Consider the following 17,164-nt stretch of genomic DNA (forward strand, 5'->3'; position numbering starts at 1 on the left):
GTGATACATGTGGTGATTTATGTGTATGCAACTACTGTGCACAGTTATTATAAACGTAGGTCCATTTTCTACATTAAAATCTGCTGTGTTCGCATTTGTTGCTACGAAAATACCCTCAAAATAATGTAAAGAAATAGACAAATTATGATACAGCTCTGTTTCATAAGCCGAATCAGACAACGGTCTATGATGGAATCCTCGAAAGGTTAAGAGGCATCAGAACTCATTCTGTGCTACAAGGCCAGTTGAATGGCAGAATGCAAGACATACAAATTACTAGCATAACAATGTATGGTAAAACAATGTATATCAGTTTTGATTCATTAAACGTTTACTCATTTACTGGAGTGATTTTCGGTGATACACTTCGGAGAAATTTACAAATGAACACAGTTCCAAGCAAAATAGTAATGTTTAGTTAACTATTAATCTTCTGATACAATAAATAAACACGATTTAGTTGCAAAGTTTATTTAACAGTGCAGACGTATTTACATAAACAGACGTCAACCAAGCATTCAACAATAACATTTGCACAGAAAAACGTAGCATTTCTTTGTTAGAATGATTGTCTTTGCCAGAATTAAACTGCTTTGATAAAAAACATTTTATCTAAGGCACTGCACTAGTCTAAAACAATGATGCCAATTTTAGAATGGCGAGGTTTCAATAACTAGAAGAAATTGGGCTTTGTAACAGACATGTCAAGAGATCGACAGGTTTAGTTCCCTTCTAATTGTTGCATCAAGTATGGCAAATTCATCAGCTATTCATGTCACAGGAGGGAAAGGCCAGCTGAGTATCAGAAAGGGTTTTTAGAAACTACTTCTTGTATGAAATGGTCTCTTAAATACAATTCTAACAATATTAGAGTAATCATAATGTGCTAGTATCCGCGTCCATTTGAATGATATGGAGTTAGTCTCTTCATGCTATAATAAGCAAGTTTATGTATTTCTATATGTGTCACTTAATAAAGACTTGCAGTTTATGTTAGCAGGCACAAGAATACAGTACAGATGCAGAACTGCAGTCACTAAAATCCTCGATTAGAAGAGCAAAGAAGTAGACAGTGGCCTAATACTGTTTACACACATTAAAATAATACTTACATGTGGGTAACTTAAATACATGAAAGCCAAAAGAACATTTCACAAAATGCATTGGATGACAGCATCATGACAAACACATAAAAAGAGCATAATTCCCTCCGTATATTAGTGCATATGTACTGGCATATAATGTAAAACGATTTAATGGATGTGGTCGTAAACACTTATAAACACATATTTACAAACAGTCATGGTAAATAACATGAAATATGAAACTGCCAATATCGTCGTATTAGGCATATGGTTCACAATGTAAAATGTAACGTATCAAAAATGAGTCCTTGAAAAGAGTTTGCTACAAATATTGCAGTTAAGCATCTATAAACAAGACTCTTGCTTGTCATGGAACAGAACGCACAATGGCCTTGTTGGCCGTTTTTCAACAGCTTAAGTCTCCTACTGCCAACTTGCACATTGCCCTAATAAGAAAATGAATTATCTTACGTGTTATTGGAACCCAACAGATATGGTGAAAGTGAAAATTAAATAGGAAATGTTGTCAAACCGCACTTAAAGAAAAGAAATGCTAAAACTGACAATCTCCTCTTGATCAGATTGCAAAAGCAGTCGTAGACCTCTTTTGTCCCATGTTTTCTTGTAAGGTTGAATTCTGGTCAAAGTTAAGCAGCTTCTCAAAACATGGCCTGTAGCACTTGTTTGGAGCACTAGTAAGCAAAGTGCAATCACAGATATGCATCACCTCTTTTTCGTCAAATATCTGTTAAAAGAGAGTGTATTGTTAGAAAATGCAATAGTAATTCATGTGAATAGGTTATGAAAATATTCTTCGAGGACAGCATTTATTAAAGCAACTGGACACAGCGAGCCAAATGAACAACCATCTTCGATTTCCAAGTCTTCAACTTTGAAATGCCAACAAAGCCAAGAAGCTCTTACTCGTGAAAGTTTTCCAGCACGGATAAGGTGCCTTGTCATGATCCTGTTTAGAGCAGAGCTGCTTTTGAGAAGACTCAAGAGGCTATGATCGAATGGTGTCAGGCTGTTCAGGTCACCTACGTCTTTCGTACAGATGCTACACAGTTCAACCCATGGAGGCGTTTCTGTTACATTTTGTAAATTCGAACAGTTTATCTCCATAAATCATTCTGTTATCGACAGCTGGCCTGTCACACAACCACTGGAGAGGAAGCACTAGTAATATAATGGATAACGTGCCGTACAGTATAAGGATATTGCAAGTTACCGAGGAGCTCCGTAACTATATAGGCAGACGGCCGAGTTCCTTTATAAGGTTATGGAACTCCGAGAGGACTTGTAATATCCTTATAATGTATGGCGGGGCACTTTATCCCAACAGGGCACACGATCACCTTTCCCTCAAACAACTTAAAACCTTGGTGGGAAGTTCTTTCATATGAGAGCACACATTTATAAACAAAAAGAATAAAAATAGAACCTCTAGTGCAACATAACACACAGCAAAAGCCATTATATATTTGTTGCAAAAAGATATTAAAAACTGCTCAATAAAAGTCAGTTTGAAAAAAAAAATGGCTGCAGTATCTCAGAATGTGTCTGAACATGCAGAAAGAGTCTAACTTTTTTATAATTATCTAAGGAGTGTAAAAAATGTAACATGTTCTTTCTGCATTTCAATGTAAGCTAGAAAATTAGAGCAGAAGAAAAGCAACATTTAATTTTCAGTACTTTAAACAGCTGCTCCGTGACCTGACCTGCCTTTCACCTTGGCTGCTGGCAGTAGGCACTGACGTCAGAACTCGACTGTAATAAATTATTATTGTAGAGTTCGGACTTCTTCTCTTTATAATGGACGATTGGGTGCGTAATAAGTCGCAGATTATAAAGAGAGTGGACAAAGGAATATATACAGGGATTGCACAATCCCATATGTTATAAAATAAATAACATGGCAAATACTTTTAGGAATGACAATAGGTAATACTAATGTTACGTGAGATTTCTGGAAAGTTTAGAAAAATGTAGAGGTGAAATAAAAACAAGCATTGGCAAAGGTAATTGGTTGTGGGTGAGGGAACCAAGCCTGAAAGCGTGGACAGGGAAGCCAACGGAAGCGAGGAACGTGAAGCTTGGGGTTGGTAGTAGCACATGAAGGTGAGCGCATTACAGGAATGGGGAGAAACACAAGCAGTGAAGAACAAATTACTTACCTTCGATAATGCCTTATCAGGTAGGCTATCTAGCCATAGATTCCTTACCTTAGAATTCTCCTCAGGCATCAGAATGGACCGGGAAAGTTTCGAGCAGTATCTCTGTGCGCCAGTAGGAGGTATTGTTCAGCTCTGCATCTGTGCCATCCACACCAGAAGTGGTATGCCCAGTACCTATATAGATGCAGCCCCAACCTACTGACATCAGTTTCTTACCCGACACTGACAAATCCGCCACAAAATGGAGTGGATGGGAGAGTCAGTAAGGAATCTGAGGTAAGATAAAGTCTCTACCGGATAAGGCGCTACTAAAGGTAAGTACCTTGTTCATCTGATAAGAGACTTCTAGCCGCAGATACCTTACCTTAGAAAAGATACCCAAGCAATGCCTCCCTGGAGGTGGGTCTGCGAACAGACTAGACCAAGAAGTCCTGCAGGACAGAGCAGGCAAAGTGACCGTCATGACTGACTTGACTGTCCAGGCAGTAGTGCTTAGTAAATGTGTGCAGAGACGCCCACATTACAGCCTGTCTCATGTCCAATACCAGAACTCCATGAGCTAACTTAGTGGTCGCAGCCTTGACTTTGGTTGAATGAGCAAGCAAGCCCTCAGGGGGTTGCTTTTTGGCCTATGCAGATTCCATTGTGAGATAGTTCATTTCTGCACAGCCTTTACTTTTTGCACCCTGATGTACCCAATGAACAGCTGATAGCCAAACCTGAACTGTCTGGGATAACCAATGTAGGCCCACAATTCTCTTTGTAGGTCCAGACGGTGGAGTTGGTCTTCTTTGGAAGGGTGAGGCATGGCAATGAAGACAGGCATAGTGATATTTTGGTCCACATGAAATGGTGTTACTAATTTTGGAAGAAAGGATGCGCGGGTTCTCAATACCAGTGTGTCAGAGTAGAATGTCCTGTAGGGAGGGTGCACCGAAATTGCTTGCAGCTCACCGACCCTCCTGGCCGATGTTAAGGTCACCAAAAAAGCAGTTTTGATGGTGCCTAAACAAAGGGGACAGTTGTGTGAGGCTCGAAGGGTGCACACATCAGAAAGGTCAGTACCTGATTGAGGTCCCATTAGGGCATGATTAATGGTCATGGAGGGTACAGGTGTTAAAGTCCCTTTAAAAAACAAGTCACAACAGGTGACTTAAATAGAGAAGGTTGCTTAGGCAACCGCAAGAAAGCCGAAATGGCTAAAAGGTAATCTTTTACCGTGCCCAAAGCAAAGCCTTGCTGGGCTAGGGAAAGAACCAACAACAAAACCTGGAACAAGAGTGTGGAAAGGGGATCAATATTTTTGCAAGCAAATCAAGCCACAAATTTTCCCCAGCGGCAAGCATATACTGTATTGGCTGCTGGAAGCCTGGCTGCCAGAATAACATCACAATATTTGGGTGGAAGGTCGAAAACGATCAACTGCCGCTGATCAATCTCCAAGCATAAAGGCGGAGTGTGCGCAGATTTGGGTGCAGGACCCTGCCCTTTTGCTGTAATTGTAGAGTCCTGCCGAAGGGGCAACCTAATCGGATACCATACTCTCTGTGCCTAATCCGGTGCAACAAGAAAGTGCTGGGCCCGTTCATTCCTTATCTTCTTGAGATCACTCGGCAGGAGTGGTATTGGCGGAAAGGCGTACAGGACGCCGGAGCTCCACTTGAGACGAAAAGCATCTCCGAGAGAGTCGCCACAGAAACTCCAGCATTCAGAAGTGCCGACATTGCGTGTACTCAGTGGTCACAAATAGATCTAACCAAGGTTCTCCCCAGTCTCTAAAGAGACCTTGCACCACCTCGGGATGGAGATGCCATTTGTAAACTGCTAGACATCGACAGCTGAGCTCGTCTGCCCTGTATGTTGATAGAGCCTGTCAGATCCTGGAGTACTAGGGAAATGCCCGGACACTCAAGCCATTTCCAGTGATACAGGGTTTCTTGACACAGGCTCCACGACTACACCCCGCCATGTTGGTTGCAGTACCACATGTCGGTGGGGTTGTCAGTGAAAATCTGCACTAGTCTTCACATGAACAAAGGCTTTCAATGCCAGTTGGATCGTCCGGCTCTCCATCAGTTTGATGTAAAGCCCAGACTCTGCCGGCAACCAGGGTTCTCTGATCTTCCCCTCTCCCGTATAACCGCCCCAGCCCAGGAGTGACACCGCTGCAGTTGAGGAAGGGAGAGATGTCTGATGCAAATCCAATCGCAGTTCGTTAGCCACTATTAGTCTTTTGCAGTTCCCTCCGCCATCTGGACCGGTTCAGAGAGATTCCACTGATGCTGCGCCCGCTGGGACTTCATGTCACACTGCAGAGATTGCATATGTCAACACGCATGCGCTGCCAGAAGGATGCAGGCACTCAAGAAACCCAAAAGCCCCAGAATCATTCTCATCAAAATCCAGGATAGAGGATTATACATCAGACTCATTGCTTGAATATCCTAGACTTGCCGTTCCAGAGGACAGGCCCAAAACTGCACTGTGTTCAGAACAGCTCCAATGAAAGGGAGTGTCTTGGAGGGAGTCTGGTGTAACTTTAGCAAGCTTATAGTGAACCCCAACGAATGCAGGTGGTCCATCGTAGTCTGGAGGTGGGAGACGGCTGCCTGCAGTGAGTCCGCCTCCAACAGTGAGTCGTCGAGGTAGGGGAATATTGGAACGTCTGACCTCTGCAGATATGTAGCAACCACCTGCGGGACGCTGGTAAGGGCAAAGGGAAACACAGCGAACTGATAATGCTTGTAGCCTACCGTGAACAGCAGTTAACACCTATAGGCAGGCAGCACAGGGATATGAAAGTAGGCATCCTGTAAGTCCAAGGCTAGCATCCAGTCTCCATGGTCAAAGGAAGCCAGAATATGAGCACCTTGATGTTGTCCCTTTTAAGGAAGAAGTTGTGAGGGTGCAGGTCTAGAATAGGGCAGAGGCCTACCTCCTTTTTGGTACCAGAAACTAGCGGTAATAGCAACCACAACCTATTTCTGATGCCAGCACCCTCTTGACTGCTCTTGTGGCCAAAAGATCCTGTACTTCCTGATGGAGCAAGAAGAGGCTGTCCTTCAGCTGCTTGTGAGAAGGTGGCATGGGCAGCGGGGTTTCTAAAAGGGGACGGAGCAACCCCGCTAAATAATCTGGAGTACACACTTTGCTATGGACTGCTAGTGGGGCAGGTGATGGCAGATCCTTCCTCCTACTGGGTGCTCGTCATGGAATGAGGGTAAATTAAAGGGGCATGAAGGCTGTGGCTGCCAGGGGTGGCGGCAGACTGGGTTGTTCTCTAGCTGGTTGTCCCATGTTGTCTGTGGGAAGTGTGTCCGGGGTTGCTAGCAACTACCATAGCCACGGAAAGGGTGAAAAGCAGATTGGGATTGGTGGGGGGTCATAGAGAGGTCCCAGGACTTGTCAGTAGCCCGGCTGTTCTTAAAGCGAGCTAGAGCAGAGACTGTCTTTTGCCCTAGAGGCAGGAGATATCACAGGGCATTTCCATAAGGGAAGGTTTGGCATCCCCCCAAAAGCCAGTAGTTCTGCAGCGCCTGAGTGCCACCGACAATGCAATCGATTTGCCTCGCAAGTGGGTCATGTCCTGTCCGGAGTGAATAGTAAACTTACCTGCGTCTCTGTCATATGCAATAACCTGTGGCAGTATGACTCTGGCCTCCTGCAAGAGCATAAGCAGCACTTGCGCAACCGAATCACTAACTGTGGGGGTTTATCGGCCCAAAAGGCAAGAGGTGTTCACAGACCACAGTGCTAGGCTGGCATGAGAGAACATCCTCGTCCGAAAAATGCCCAGCCTTTTGGATTCTCCATCTAGTGTAGTGGTTGGGAACATGCCAGGGTTGACTCTGAAGGTGGAGGCTTGGACCACCAAGCTATCCAGGTGGGGGTGCTGCATAAGGAAGCTGTGGACACAGGAGTGGGCGGTAGCAGATGGTAATTAGCCTATGCACGGGGGCCCCTGTGCAGGGCTTGGATCAAACACTAAGTTGGATGTCCATAAGGGCTTCATTACATGGATGGAGAGATTCGGGGAGGGCTGGGGCGGGGGGAGACTTCTTGTGTGAAAAGCTCACTGACTGAGTATAGTGGGAATATGTATTTGCTTTACACCCCTCCTGAAAAACCCTTAGCAGCTCTCCACAGCTACCCCTTGAGGGCTCTGGTTTTCAGGGACCTAAACACTATCACTAACGGCTGCCTGGACTTAGTGCACAGTGCCTCGGCATAGGTGGACACTACCTACTGAGCAAGGCTCCTACAATGGCTTCACTTAAAATACTGATGTTTGCTATCAACCATTTTGTCTTAATAAATCAGTTATTGATGCCAGTATCATGCACCCAGAAGGAACCTTAGAGGTGTCCCCTGTATCCTTTATAGTCTCTTAGTGTGCTGGCGAATGGTATCGCCCAACCACAGATGAGTTTCTGAACCACTGCAGGTGAAAGCCAGTGGTCTCAGAGGCCAGGGGCAATGACTGGCAGGAGGAAAGTCATCACAACTCCTCCAGTAGGATGGCTAGTGAATTTAGCATTTCAAGACCAGAGGCTACAAAGCCTCTGCTGCCTTTGATATGTGACCACGGCTCCCCCCAGACCTGGGAAATACCACCCCATGCGCTGAGGCTCTTTTGGCATCAGAGTAGGCGTGAAATCAGAAATTCAGGAGGCGTGTTCCACTTACAGGATAGTCACATCCTAAGGTGGGCTACCTGAAGTGGACAGCTATGGCGGGTTTCACCATCTTGGTTTTGGTGAAAATAGAGAATTCTGGCTCAGTGTTATGCCCACTCCCCACAGGAATAGGTCATATAGGGGGCGTAGACACCCCAGTGGTAAGTAGCCCATTGGCTACCACCATATATTCCTTTAGGCACCCCTAAATTGAGCATTCAGGGGACTCCCGGACACCAGAATGACAAATTCGATTACTTGGGAACAGATGGAGGACAAATAAGAGACGTCACTGCAAGAACAGAGGATCTGCACTGAACTTGGCGCCACACCCTGCCTGTCTGCTGGTACCTTGACAATTACAAAGACTTGACTCGTCTAAAAGCTGTGCATCCTTCCTAACACTTGGACGGCTGCCCAGCATGCCACCAACCAGCTAGCTTCTTTCTTTGAGTGTAGGAGTCACTCCTCTGCATGGATGCACAGACCGTATCTGTCTGGTACGCAGTGTTGTTACCCATCGGGTCCATTGAGGAAGCAGCATGTCAGAAGGAAGTCTTAGTGGCTCTAGAACGTCAACCCCATCTCTTCGCCGAGTTTCAAGAAGCTAGACTCTCCAGGAGCCCCCCTGCACCAATACCCTGGGGTACTGGAGTACCAGCAACAGCCAAGGCTTGTTTGTGTCCAGTCAAGACACCACCACTGAAGAAAACCAATTTGCATGATTTGGACTTCGAGAATGATGACATCCACACCAAGAGTAGCCCTGCCGTCTTGTATTTCGAACCTTTGCAGAAACCGACTGAGAACTGTGGGAGCCTCCAACGCAAGTGTCCATCCAGCCAAACACCTCTGCACCGTAGCCCCCTAGCCTGGGCTCATAATAACCAACTGCGCCCCGTTACTCAAGAGACCCTCAAACCGAGCCCCCCTTTGGGTTCTGCTTGACTTGTCCCCAAGTCCCTCCTTGCTCCCTTTCTTTTCAGGGGCGCATTGCTTTCAAAGGTGTAGCATTCGAGACTACTAACCAGCACCTTTGCACCCAGACACGCCAAGGGAGGTAAACTAAAGCTGGTGGTGGTTCTTTGGACCTTGGCCCCCCAGCACCTCAAGTCCCAAAAGGCACCTCTGAACTTCGACTACAAGTGTATGTTTGCAGTATATTTCTTTCCTCCTATAGGATATCATTCCTGCATTCAAGGCTCATACCTCAAAAAACGTTACTCGTGTATTTTACTGGTGTTTTGTAAAATACATAACTGAAAGTACTTACCTGATTCAGATGATCTTGGTGTCTAAAACTACATAAAGATCTGTGTTATTTTTCTAAATTGGTCTTGGATTTGATGCACTATGCATAATGTTTTTTTCTACAACTGACATTCTTCAATTGCTTGCTATCTCAGAAAGCCTTCTCTCGCTATATTCCCAAAACCCTGCATGAAAAACTGATCTCGACGTACCTTTTCTTTAGGGTGACCAGTCTTCTTACCTTTCATCCTCTGCATACATTCTAGTTCTGAGTATACCCTTCTCTCAGTCTCATGCCTGCCTGCCTGAATACTTCTTATTGCAATTTTGCAATCAGATAATACAGCATTTCATTGAGCACAACCTCTACTCTTTAAAACCCTATCCCTGTGTTCTGACATTGCCTAATCTCCGCCAGCCTATCAAACATGTTACTTACTTTCGGTAATGCTTCATTTGGGAGATAAGGGATCTAGCAGCAGATTGCCTTACCTTTGAAGCTCACAGGTGTCACACTGGATATGGAAGAGTTTTCGCCGAGCAACACCCTTATGCTTCGGTCAGCTAAGCGTGACGTCTTTGCCATAGTGATGTCCGAGTCACCTATATAGGCACCACCTCAGTGTGCTGACGTCAGTTACTTTCGCAACTTTCCATGGCAGAAGTGCCGAGCCATGAAGTGGGCTGACTTTGGTGTGTTTTGAACAAGTAGGGCCCTGAACGGGAACAGCCCTGTTCCTAAAAACCTGTACACAGTGCCGGGAAGATGTGTGGGGTCTTTAAGGAATCATGTTTCTACCAGAAAAGGTCTTACCGAAAGTAAGTACCTTGTCCATCTGATAGAGACATCTAGCTGCAGAGTCCTTATCTTTGAAAAGATACCCAAGCAATACACTCCCTGGAAGACGGACTGCGGACAAGTTTAGACCAGGAGGTCATGCAGGACAGAGCGGCCAAAAAGGCTGTCCCTGCGGACTTGACTGTCCAGGCCGTAGTGCTTGGCGAGCGTGTGCAGTGATGCCCACTATGCTGCCTGACAAATGTATTGGACTGGAACTCCTCATTGCAATGCTGTGATGGCAGCCTTAGCTCTGATAGAATGAGCTTATACGTCTTCAGGAGGCTGCTTTTTGGCCAAAGCCTAGCAGATTTTAAATGCAAAGGAAGACCCAACGAGAGATCGTCCTTTTCTGCTCAGCATGCCCCGTCGTCACTTCCATGTATCACGCGAAGAGTTGCTCATCCAACTAGAACTCATTTGTGCAGTCAAAGTAGAAGAGCAACGCTGTTTTTCGGTCCATACAGTGGAGTCGCTCTTATTCTTTAGAGGGGTGCGGAGAAGTGTATAAAGTGGGCAAGGTGACTGACTGCCCCACGTGGAAAGGTGCTACCACATTCGACAAGAAAGAGGCCCTAGTGTGCAGCACCAACTTATCAAGGAAGATGGTCAGTGTAGGAAAGTGCCTCTTTTGGACATGGTTAGCCCCCACTTTTTGCCTGGAAAATGATGCCACTTCGACTGGAAGAGCACTGGGTCCCTGACAACCGGGTCCTCTGTGCCAGAGCTCTTTCGCTAAACTGTACCTTTTGTTTCTTAACTGGAACAACTTCAGTACCACTTGAGGGCGTGGTCTAGCCGGTCTGCGAAATGGCTGCTCTCTAAGGTGGCTCCTCTGGCTGAGTCACCATCCACCTAAAATCCGCACATTGGAGGTAGAATACATGAGATAATTGGTGAAAAGTAATTAGCTTATTGCCATGGGCGCAGATTAAGTCCTCTTCTAGAGCTGCACGCTCGATTATCAGATCGCTGCAGGTCTGACCTGGTGACGACTGCGGAGGAGAGCGAAGGCCGGGTGCTAGAAGTGAATCGGCGTGTGCTTCGACACGTGGCTCCGGAGCTCATCCGGTGGCGCCGGAACAGTGGTCCTGCCGAGCCCCGACTGCAGAGGAAGCAGACTGGTCTCGGGATCAGCAAACACCGCTCCGCCCAGTTCCCCAGTGGCAGGAGGAGCAGAGGGGTCCAGGTGCGGAGGGGCAGGCGGTCGCCGCTGTGTGGGGGACTCGCTACCAGTTTGGTGCTGGGGCTCGTGGATGCGACTTACCCCCCGGCCTGAATGTTGATCTGAGGGGATATTTCCAGCCGGATCGGGCCGCTGGCCTAGCGTGCGCTGCCGGGCCCCTGTAGGCCACACTAGAAATTTCAGTGGATTTGAGACTCCCACTGAGTCACTGGGGGAAACAAGTGCATTGGCCCAGCCGGGGGTGGATTGTACATGGAGGCGGCTGGAAGAGGACAGATCTGAAGAAGCTGGGCTGCGGTGGCATGGGTGGGGGCTAATATTGGATTTGTGAGAAGCCTGGGTGCTGGGGCACGTCAAATGCGCTGGAGCCTAAAAATAAAGTATACGCATTTGAAGCCCGGTGGCGCCCAGGGTGACATACATGAGATCAGGAGCCATTTTGCCACTGTACAGGCTAGGAGGGTGCTCAAGAAGCGCTGGGAGCTACCCTGGCAAGTTTTTGCAGATTATTCACTGGGGCACACCCACCCTCCCTCACAGTGTATCTCAGTTGGCTCCATGGGAATGTGACTGAGCAAACGCCGCCTATACCTGCTTGGGCCCCCCTGGAGCGGTTGGTTATTCGGCTGTGGTCCCTGTCTGCGGGGTGGCACTTCGGGGGCCACCACTCGGATGCCCAGTGTCCTATACAAACGACAGCCTGGTGTATTTCCATGTACAACACTGAGTGTGCCGTAAATTGTTGCAGCAGCCTGGGAGGCAATCCACGGTGGGCCTTTTGACATCATGTTCGCCCTGATTCATACAGGGGGTCATTTTGAGCTCACGCGCTTATCAGCACAAGGTGTTAGTTCTTCTGGGGATTGTGTAAACCAGAAAATGGGTAAGACAGACACAAACAAACCAAACTGCCCTTTGAAAATAAATGGACAACCAGACATGCGAAGTTGGAAACTGATCCTGAAATGGAGCACAGGGATGGAGCAGTGGAAGGGAATGATGACCTGAGAGCCATCCTGCTCGAAGTTAGATCAAGTCTAAAAACCCACGGATAGGTTGACCAGGTTAAAAAACAAGTGGACACGCATGAAGTAAGGATTGATAAATTGGAGAACCGAGTTTCCGATGCACATGAGTTCCATAAAGAATCAGAGAGCAACTTTTAAACATGGAAAACGTTTTGGAAGTTATCAAAGCCAAAAAATAAGACCTGGAAGCCAGGTCCCACCGTAATAACATTCGTATTACCGGAGTGCCAGAAACCACGGCCATAGGTAGGGTGGAAGGTTTTGTTGAAACTCTTGAGGGACATCTTCGGCTCATCACTTTCCAATATGTTTAATATAGAGAGTGCTCTTAGATCCCCAGCCCTAAGCCCCCCCCCCATGGGCAGAACTCCGCAACTTATCTTGGCCCGCCTATTGAACTACAGGGATTGAGACAACATTCTCCAAGCGGCAAGAGAATTAGGCCAGATTACGCATCAGGGCAACCAAATCTTTTCTCATGACTTCACCCCGGTAGTCTAGTCTGCCAGAAGGGTATTCGTCCCTGTGAAGCGCATTCTTCGGCAGGCGGGTATTTCCTATACTCTGCTGTACCCGGCGAAGCTTAAAATCACCCACGAAGGCAGCCACCACCTCTTTGCGAGACGCCAAGTCTGCCCTTAAATATGCCATACAAACAGCTGGAAGTAAACGTCTGACAAAAGGCCCAGGACACACTGAAGGGACACTCAGTGACAATGACTGATCTGTTAGATGTTTGATATGGTTTGGACTCTTACACTTGGTGGTAAGAAATTGGAGGGGTACAGTGAAAAAATGTTGTAAACTGCGCCCTTCACTATTTAACCGTTTTACTCTTATATAGCTGTTATGACTATACTTAAAATTCCTCGCTATAATATGCTGAGCCACCTGGTTTCTGACCAGGGTCTACGCCGGAGATTTCTCACCCCTAGGGAGTTTACCCACAATTGTTCCCTCGTGTTCTTATCGGAGGGTTGTTTTGAAGTTTGGGAGGGAGGGGATGTTTTAGCTCAACCTAATTGGGGGGTTGGTGTGGGTTGGAGGGATAAAGTTGGGGACACAGTGCAGCTATGCTTTGCCACATTGACGAACGCCGTACGGCACGGCTTGAACAAGCCACTTCAACGGTTATGAAATCGCCGAGCCGGGTATAGGCGAGATAGGACCAGGCCCACGCTAATCTCTTATCATAAGAGCGCCCAAATATCTCACACTAAGGATCCATTCAGCAGGTAGGACATGCTACACTAGTACAGGATGACGAAGTTGAATTTTTTAACGTGGAATATTAGAGGTCTGAATGACCATAGAAAAGCCAGACTAACTCATGCATACTTGATCAGGCACAAGATATGTTGCTGCTTCTTGCAGGAAACCCACTTACCTAATGCATCCAACACCAAGTTGTGCTAGAATTACTAGTGGGGGAGGTGTACTCCACTGGATATTCTAACTATTCACGCAGGGTGGCCATATTGTTATGGAGGGGGCTAGAATGGAAAACCACACACACACACTGAGGGGAGATTTATTATACTTAAAGGCTCTATCTGTGGATCTGATGTGGTGTTGGCTGCTAAGTATGGCCCCAACTCCGATGACACAGAGTTCTTCCGTGGGCTCTGGGCAAGCATAGCAAGTTTGGGCTGTGACACTATCATCTGGGGTGGGGAATGAAATGCGATACGGAACGACTCCTTGGATAGGAAGGGTGCGTCACGTAGTCTCCAGCCAAGGGCTGGAGAAGATCGCAACTTATTAATCCAAGCAAATGACTTAGTGGACGTGTGGAGAGTCTGCAACCCAGACAGAGTGATGGGTTCATGGATCTACTCACATCACAGACTGGATTTCTGGGTTGTATCTCGGGACATGGACTTCAGATGTATCTCTTATGCCCAGAACTCTATATGATCATGCCCCATGTTTACTGAACCTACAGATCCCTGCACTGATCTGACACCCCTTCACTTGGAGGCTCCCTGCAATGGACCTATTAGATCAAGCATTCGTGAGGAAATCAGGAAAGATATTAATTACTATTTCGCTGAAAATAAGAGCTCGGTCGAATCTGCAGGGACACTGTGGGAGGCTCTTAACCCCTTCCACGCTGATGACGAGCTGGGCTCGTCATGAGGTAGCCTCCTCGCACGCTGATGACGATCCCAGCTCGTCACGTAAAGTGCGCTTTTAAAAATCTCTGCGTACGAGCGGAATTCCGCCCGCACGCATGCGGTTAAAGTGGTTATCAGGGGTTGTTTCATTGCCAAGCAAACGGGAATTCTGAAGTCGATCAGACAAAGACGCCAGACTCTAGAGTCACAAATCAAAGACATAGAGGATAATGTTTTCAAGACAGAGGAGAGGGCACACCTTGCATCACTCAGAGAACTGCTCTCTGAATATACAGAAGTGGCCAATCGGGAGATAAAGTTTCTGGGGAAATACAGCACTGCTAGGAGATATGGGGAGAGGGATAGACCTGGCAGAATGTTAGCAAGCATGCTCCGCCCTCGAGAAACTCCAATATAATTACTGAACTTAAAGATGTAAAAGGGGAATCTATCAGAGGATCACAACTAATATTGGATCATTTGTCAGATTTCTATACTAGCCTATATACTGCTACAATCTCTAACGTACAAGGTGAGCTGCACACATTGAGTTGCTGTGGTTAGGCAAAGCACACAGATTATCTCGATGAACCTTACACAGTAGAGGATATAATACAAGTAATCAACAGCCTCCCAAACGACAAAGCCCCTGGTTTGGATGGTCTGTCCACCTCCTTCTATAAAGCTTATGGTGCCTTGTTAGCCCCACAATTATTAGAAGTATATCAGGAAAGGGTTACCTCCCATCCTCTATGAGGGAAGCTGTAATTTTGACGTTTCCAAAGCCAAAGACCCCACAAGTCAGGACTCTTATCACCCATTATCCCTCATTAATGTAGACAGTAACATTTTGGCGAAACTAATCGCTGAGACTACAACCCCTTGATTGCAAGGCCTGATCAGTCGGTGTTCATACAGGGAAGGTTGACAGCTCACAATTTGAGAACCTTTTTCGCCCTACTCCACTACTTAAACCTCCAGACTCCGGCAGCAGCTGCGCAACCAAAGCATTGGACACCCTTGAGTGGCCCTACCTCTTCTTTCAGAAAGCTTCCCCATAACCAGAGGCACTAGACAGGGGTGTCCCTTATTCCCTTTATTATTTGCTGTTGCCATGGAGCCCTTAGCTGCTCATAGCCGACAACACCATGCAAATAGAGGGGTGGGATTTACTACTAGGGGCCTAACGATCTCGCTCTACGCAGATGACATCATGCTCTACACTATAGATACTTCAGCCAATATAGCCCCCTGCTCCGTGAAATGACCAGATTCGGCGGGCTGGCTGGAATCCAAATAAATTGGTCCAAATCTACAATCTTCCCTTTGACGGACTGTGTATCCCTTTTCTCACTTGACTATCCTCTCAAATGGGTGGAGGGCCCGGTCAAATATCTCTGGGTCTGGCTGGGCCGGGACATGCAGGAGCTATGGGAGATTAACTATGGGCTAGTGGTGAGCTGGTTGGAAGGGAAAATAGATACCTGGTCCCGCTTACCCCTTTCCTTGGCAGGATGAAACGCCATTGCCAAGATGATTGTGCTGCCTAGGTTCTTGTGCCTCTTTGTAAACCCCCTGATTATCCTTACTCACACATTTCTACAAAAGCTCAGATCCATGATCATACAACTGGTGTGGGCTGGGAAGCAGGCGCGCATAGCCTGGGAACTCCTCACTTTGCCCTTGAGTCTGGGAGGGCTGGGTGCACCAGACATCCCTTTGTACACCTACTGTGTGCACGCTCAGTTCTTGCATCACTGAGTTTTCCTACCCCATTTCAATAGCATGTAGCAATAGAGGTGGACAGATCTGCGCCTATTCCACTAAAAGTTGCGGTGGTCTCCAAATTCAAAAGACCTAGGAATGAAATCAATACAACAGAAATGCTCAGATTGGCCTGGGATGGGTCTTGATCTGTTATTCACACCCTCAGCCCCCTTGGGGTTCAACCCTCAGATTCCTGTGCTGACGGATAGGGATGAGGTAGCTAGGGCCGAAAAGCTGGGATGGAGGACTTTTTCCGATCTGTACCCACGGGATAAGTTCATTTCCCCCCAATGATGCAGTGTGCTGATAGATCATACTTCTCAGATATGCTTTTATATTATAGATACAGAGCCAACTGTCGCAATCTGCATGGCTCCTTCGCTGCTCCCCCGCCTACACTGCCAGGATTGGAACTTGTATTAATCAGCACTTCCCAGCGTAAGCTCATAATAAGCCTATACAATTCTATGCAGGTCTCTTTTCCAATTGCCAGACATAAGTTTGTTGAGGGCTGGATTGAAGAATGACCTTCGCTGTTAATGGAGGAACAATGGAAATTCTGTTGTGGCCAGCTAGAGATTTTATCCCCGAACTATAAGCATCGCTTAATTTACTTTAAATTCTTGCATAGATACTACAGAATGCCAGAGCAGCTCTTCCGCATGGGCCACTGTGAAGATGCTAATTGCTGGAGATGCAATTCCCCTCTAGCGTCCTTCTTACACTTTGCCTGGCATTGTCCCAAGATAGCACAATATTGGGTAGAATTATTTACCCTAGTGAAGGAGATACTGGATACTATATTGGAACCTTCGCCTCTAACGGGCATACGAGGGTACACAAAAGATATTCCTGAGGAATCTAGACACCTACTGGCGAAGCTGCTTCAGCTGGCGAAGAGACGGATAGCCAGGGCATGTGGGAGAGTGGGGGGACTGAAAGTTAAATCTTGGATAGATGTCACACACTGTCAAGAGCAGCTGGATACATTCTGGGAGCTGATGCCAGCGGCCTCTAGACCTCGTGATAACTGGGGTCC

The 17,164-nt window shown here is 46.8% G+C and overlaps 1 protein-coding gene across 12 annotated transcripts in view; it reads right to left on the minus strand.

The window, feature by feature from the left end:
• Positions 1–455: 455 nt before the first annotated feature.
• The window catches only part of MAP7D3 (MAP7 domain containing 3), a 1,012,878-nt gene continuing 996,169 nt past the window's right edge, over positions 456–17,164 (minus strand). For all 12 annotated transcript variants that reach the window (XM_078688596.1, XM_078688591.1, XM_078688590.1 and 9 more), the window contains one exon: positions 456–1,830. In XM_078688596.1, coding sequence (XP_078544722.1) covers positions 1,823–1,830 — 8 coding nt within the window. In that variant the 3' untranslated portion in view covers positions 456–1,822. The remainder of the gene's footprint in view (positions 1,831–17,164) is intronic.

This window comes from Lissotriton helveticus, chromosome 4_1 (genome assembly GCF_964261635.1).
Source record: "Lissotriton helveticus chromosome 4_1, aLisHel1.1, whole genome shotgun sequence".
NCBI classification, from domain to species: Eukaryota; Metazoa; Chordata; class Amphibia; order Caudata; family Salamandridae; genus Lissotriton; species Lissotriton helveticus.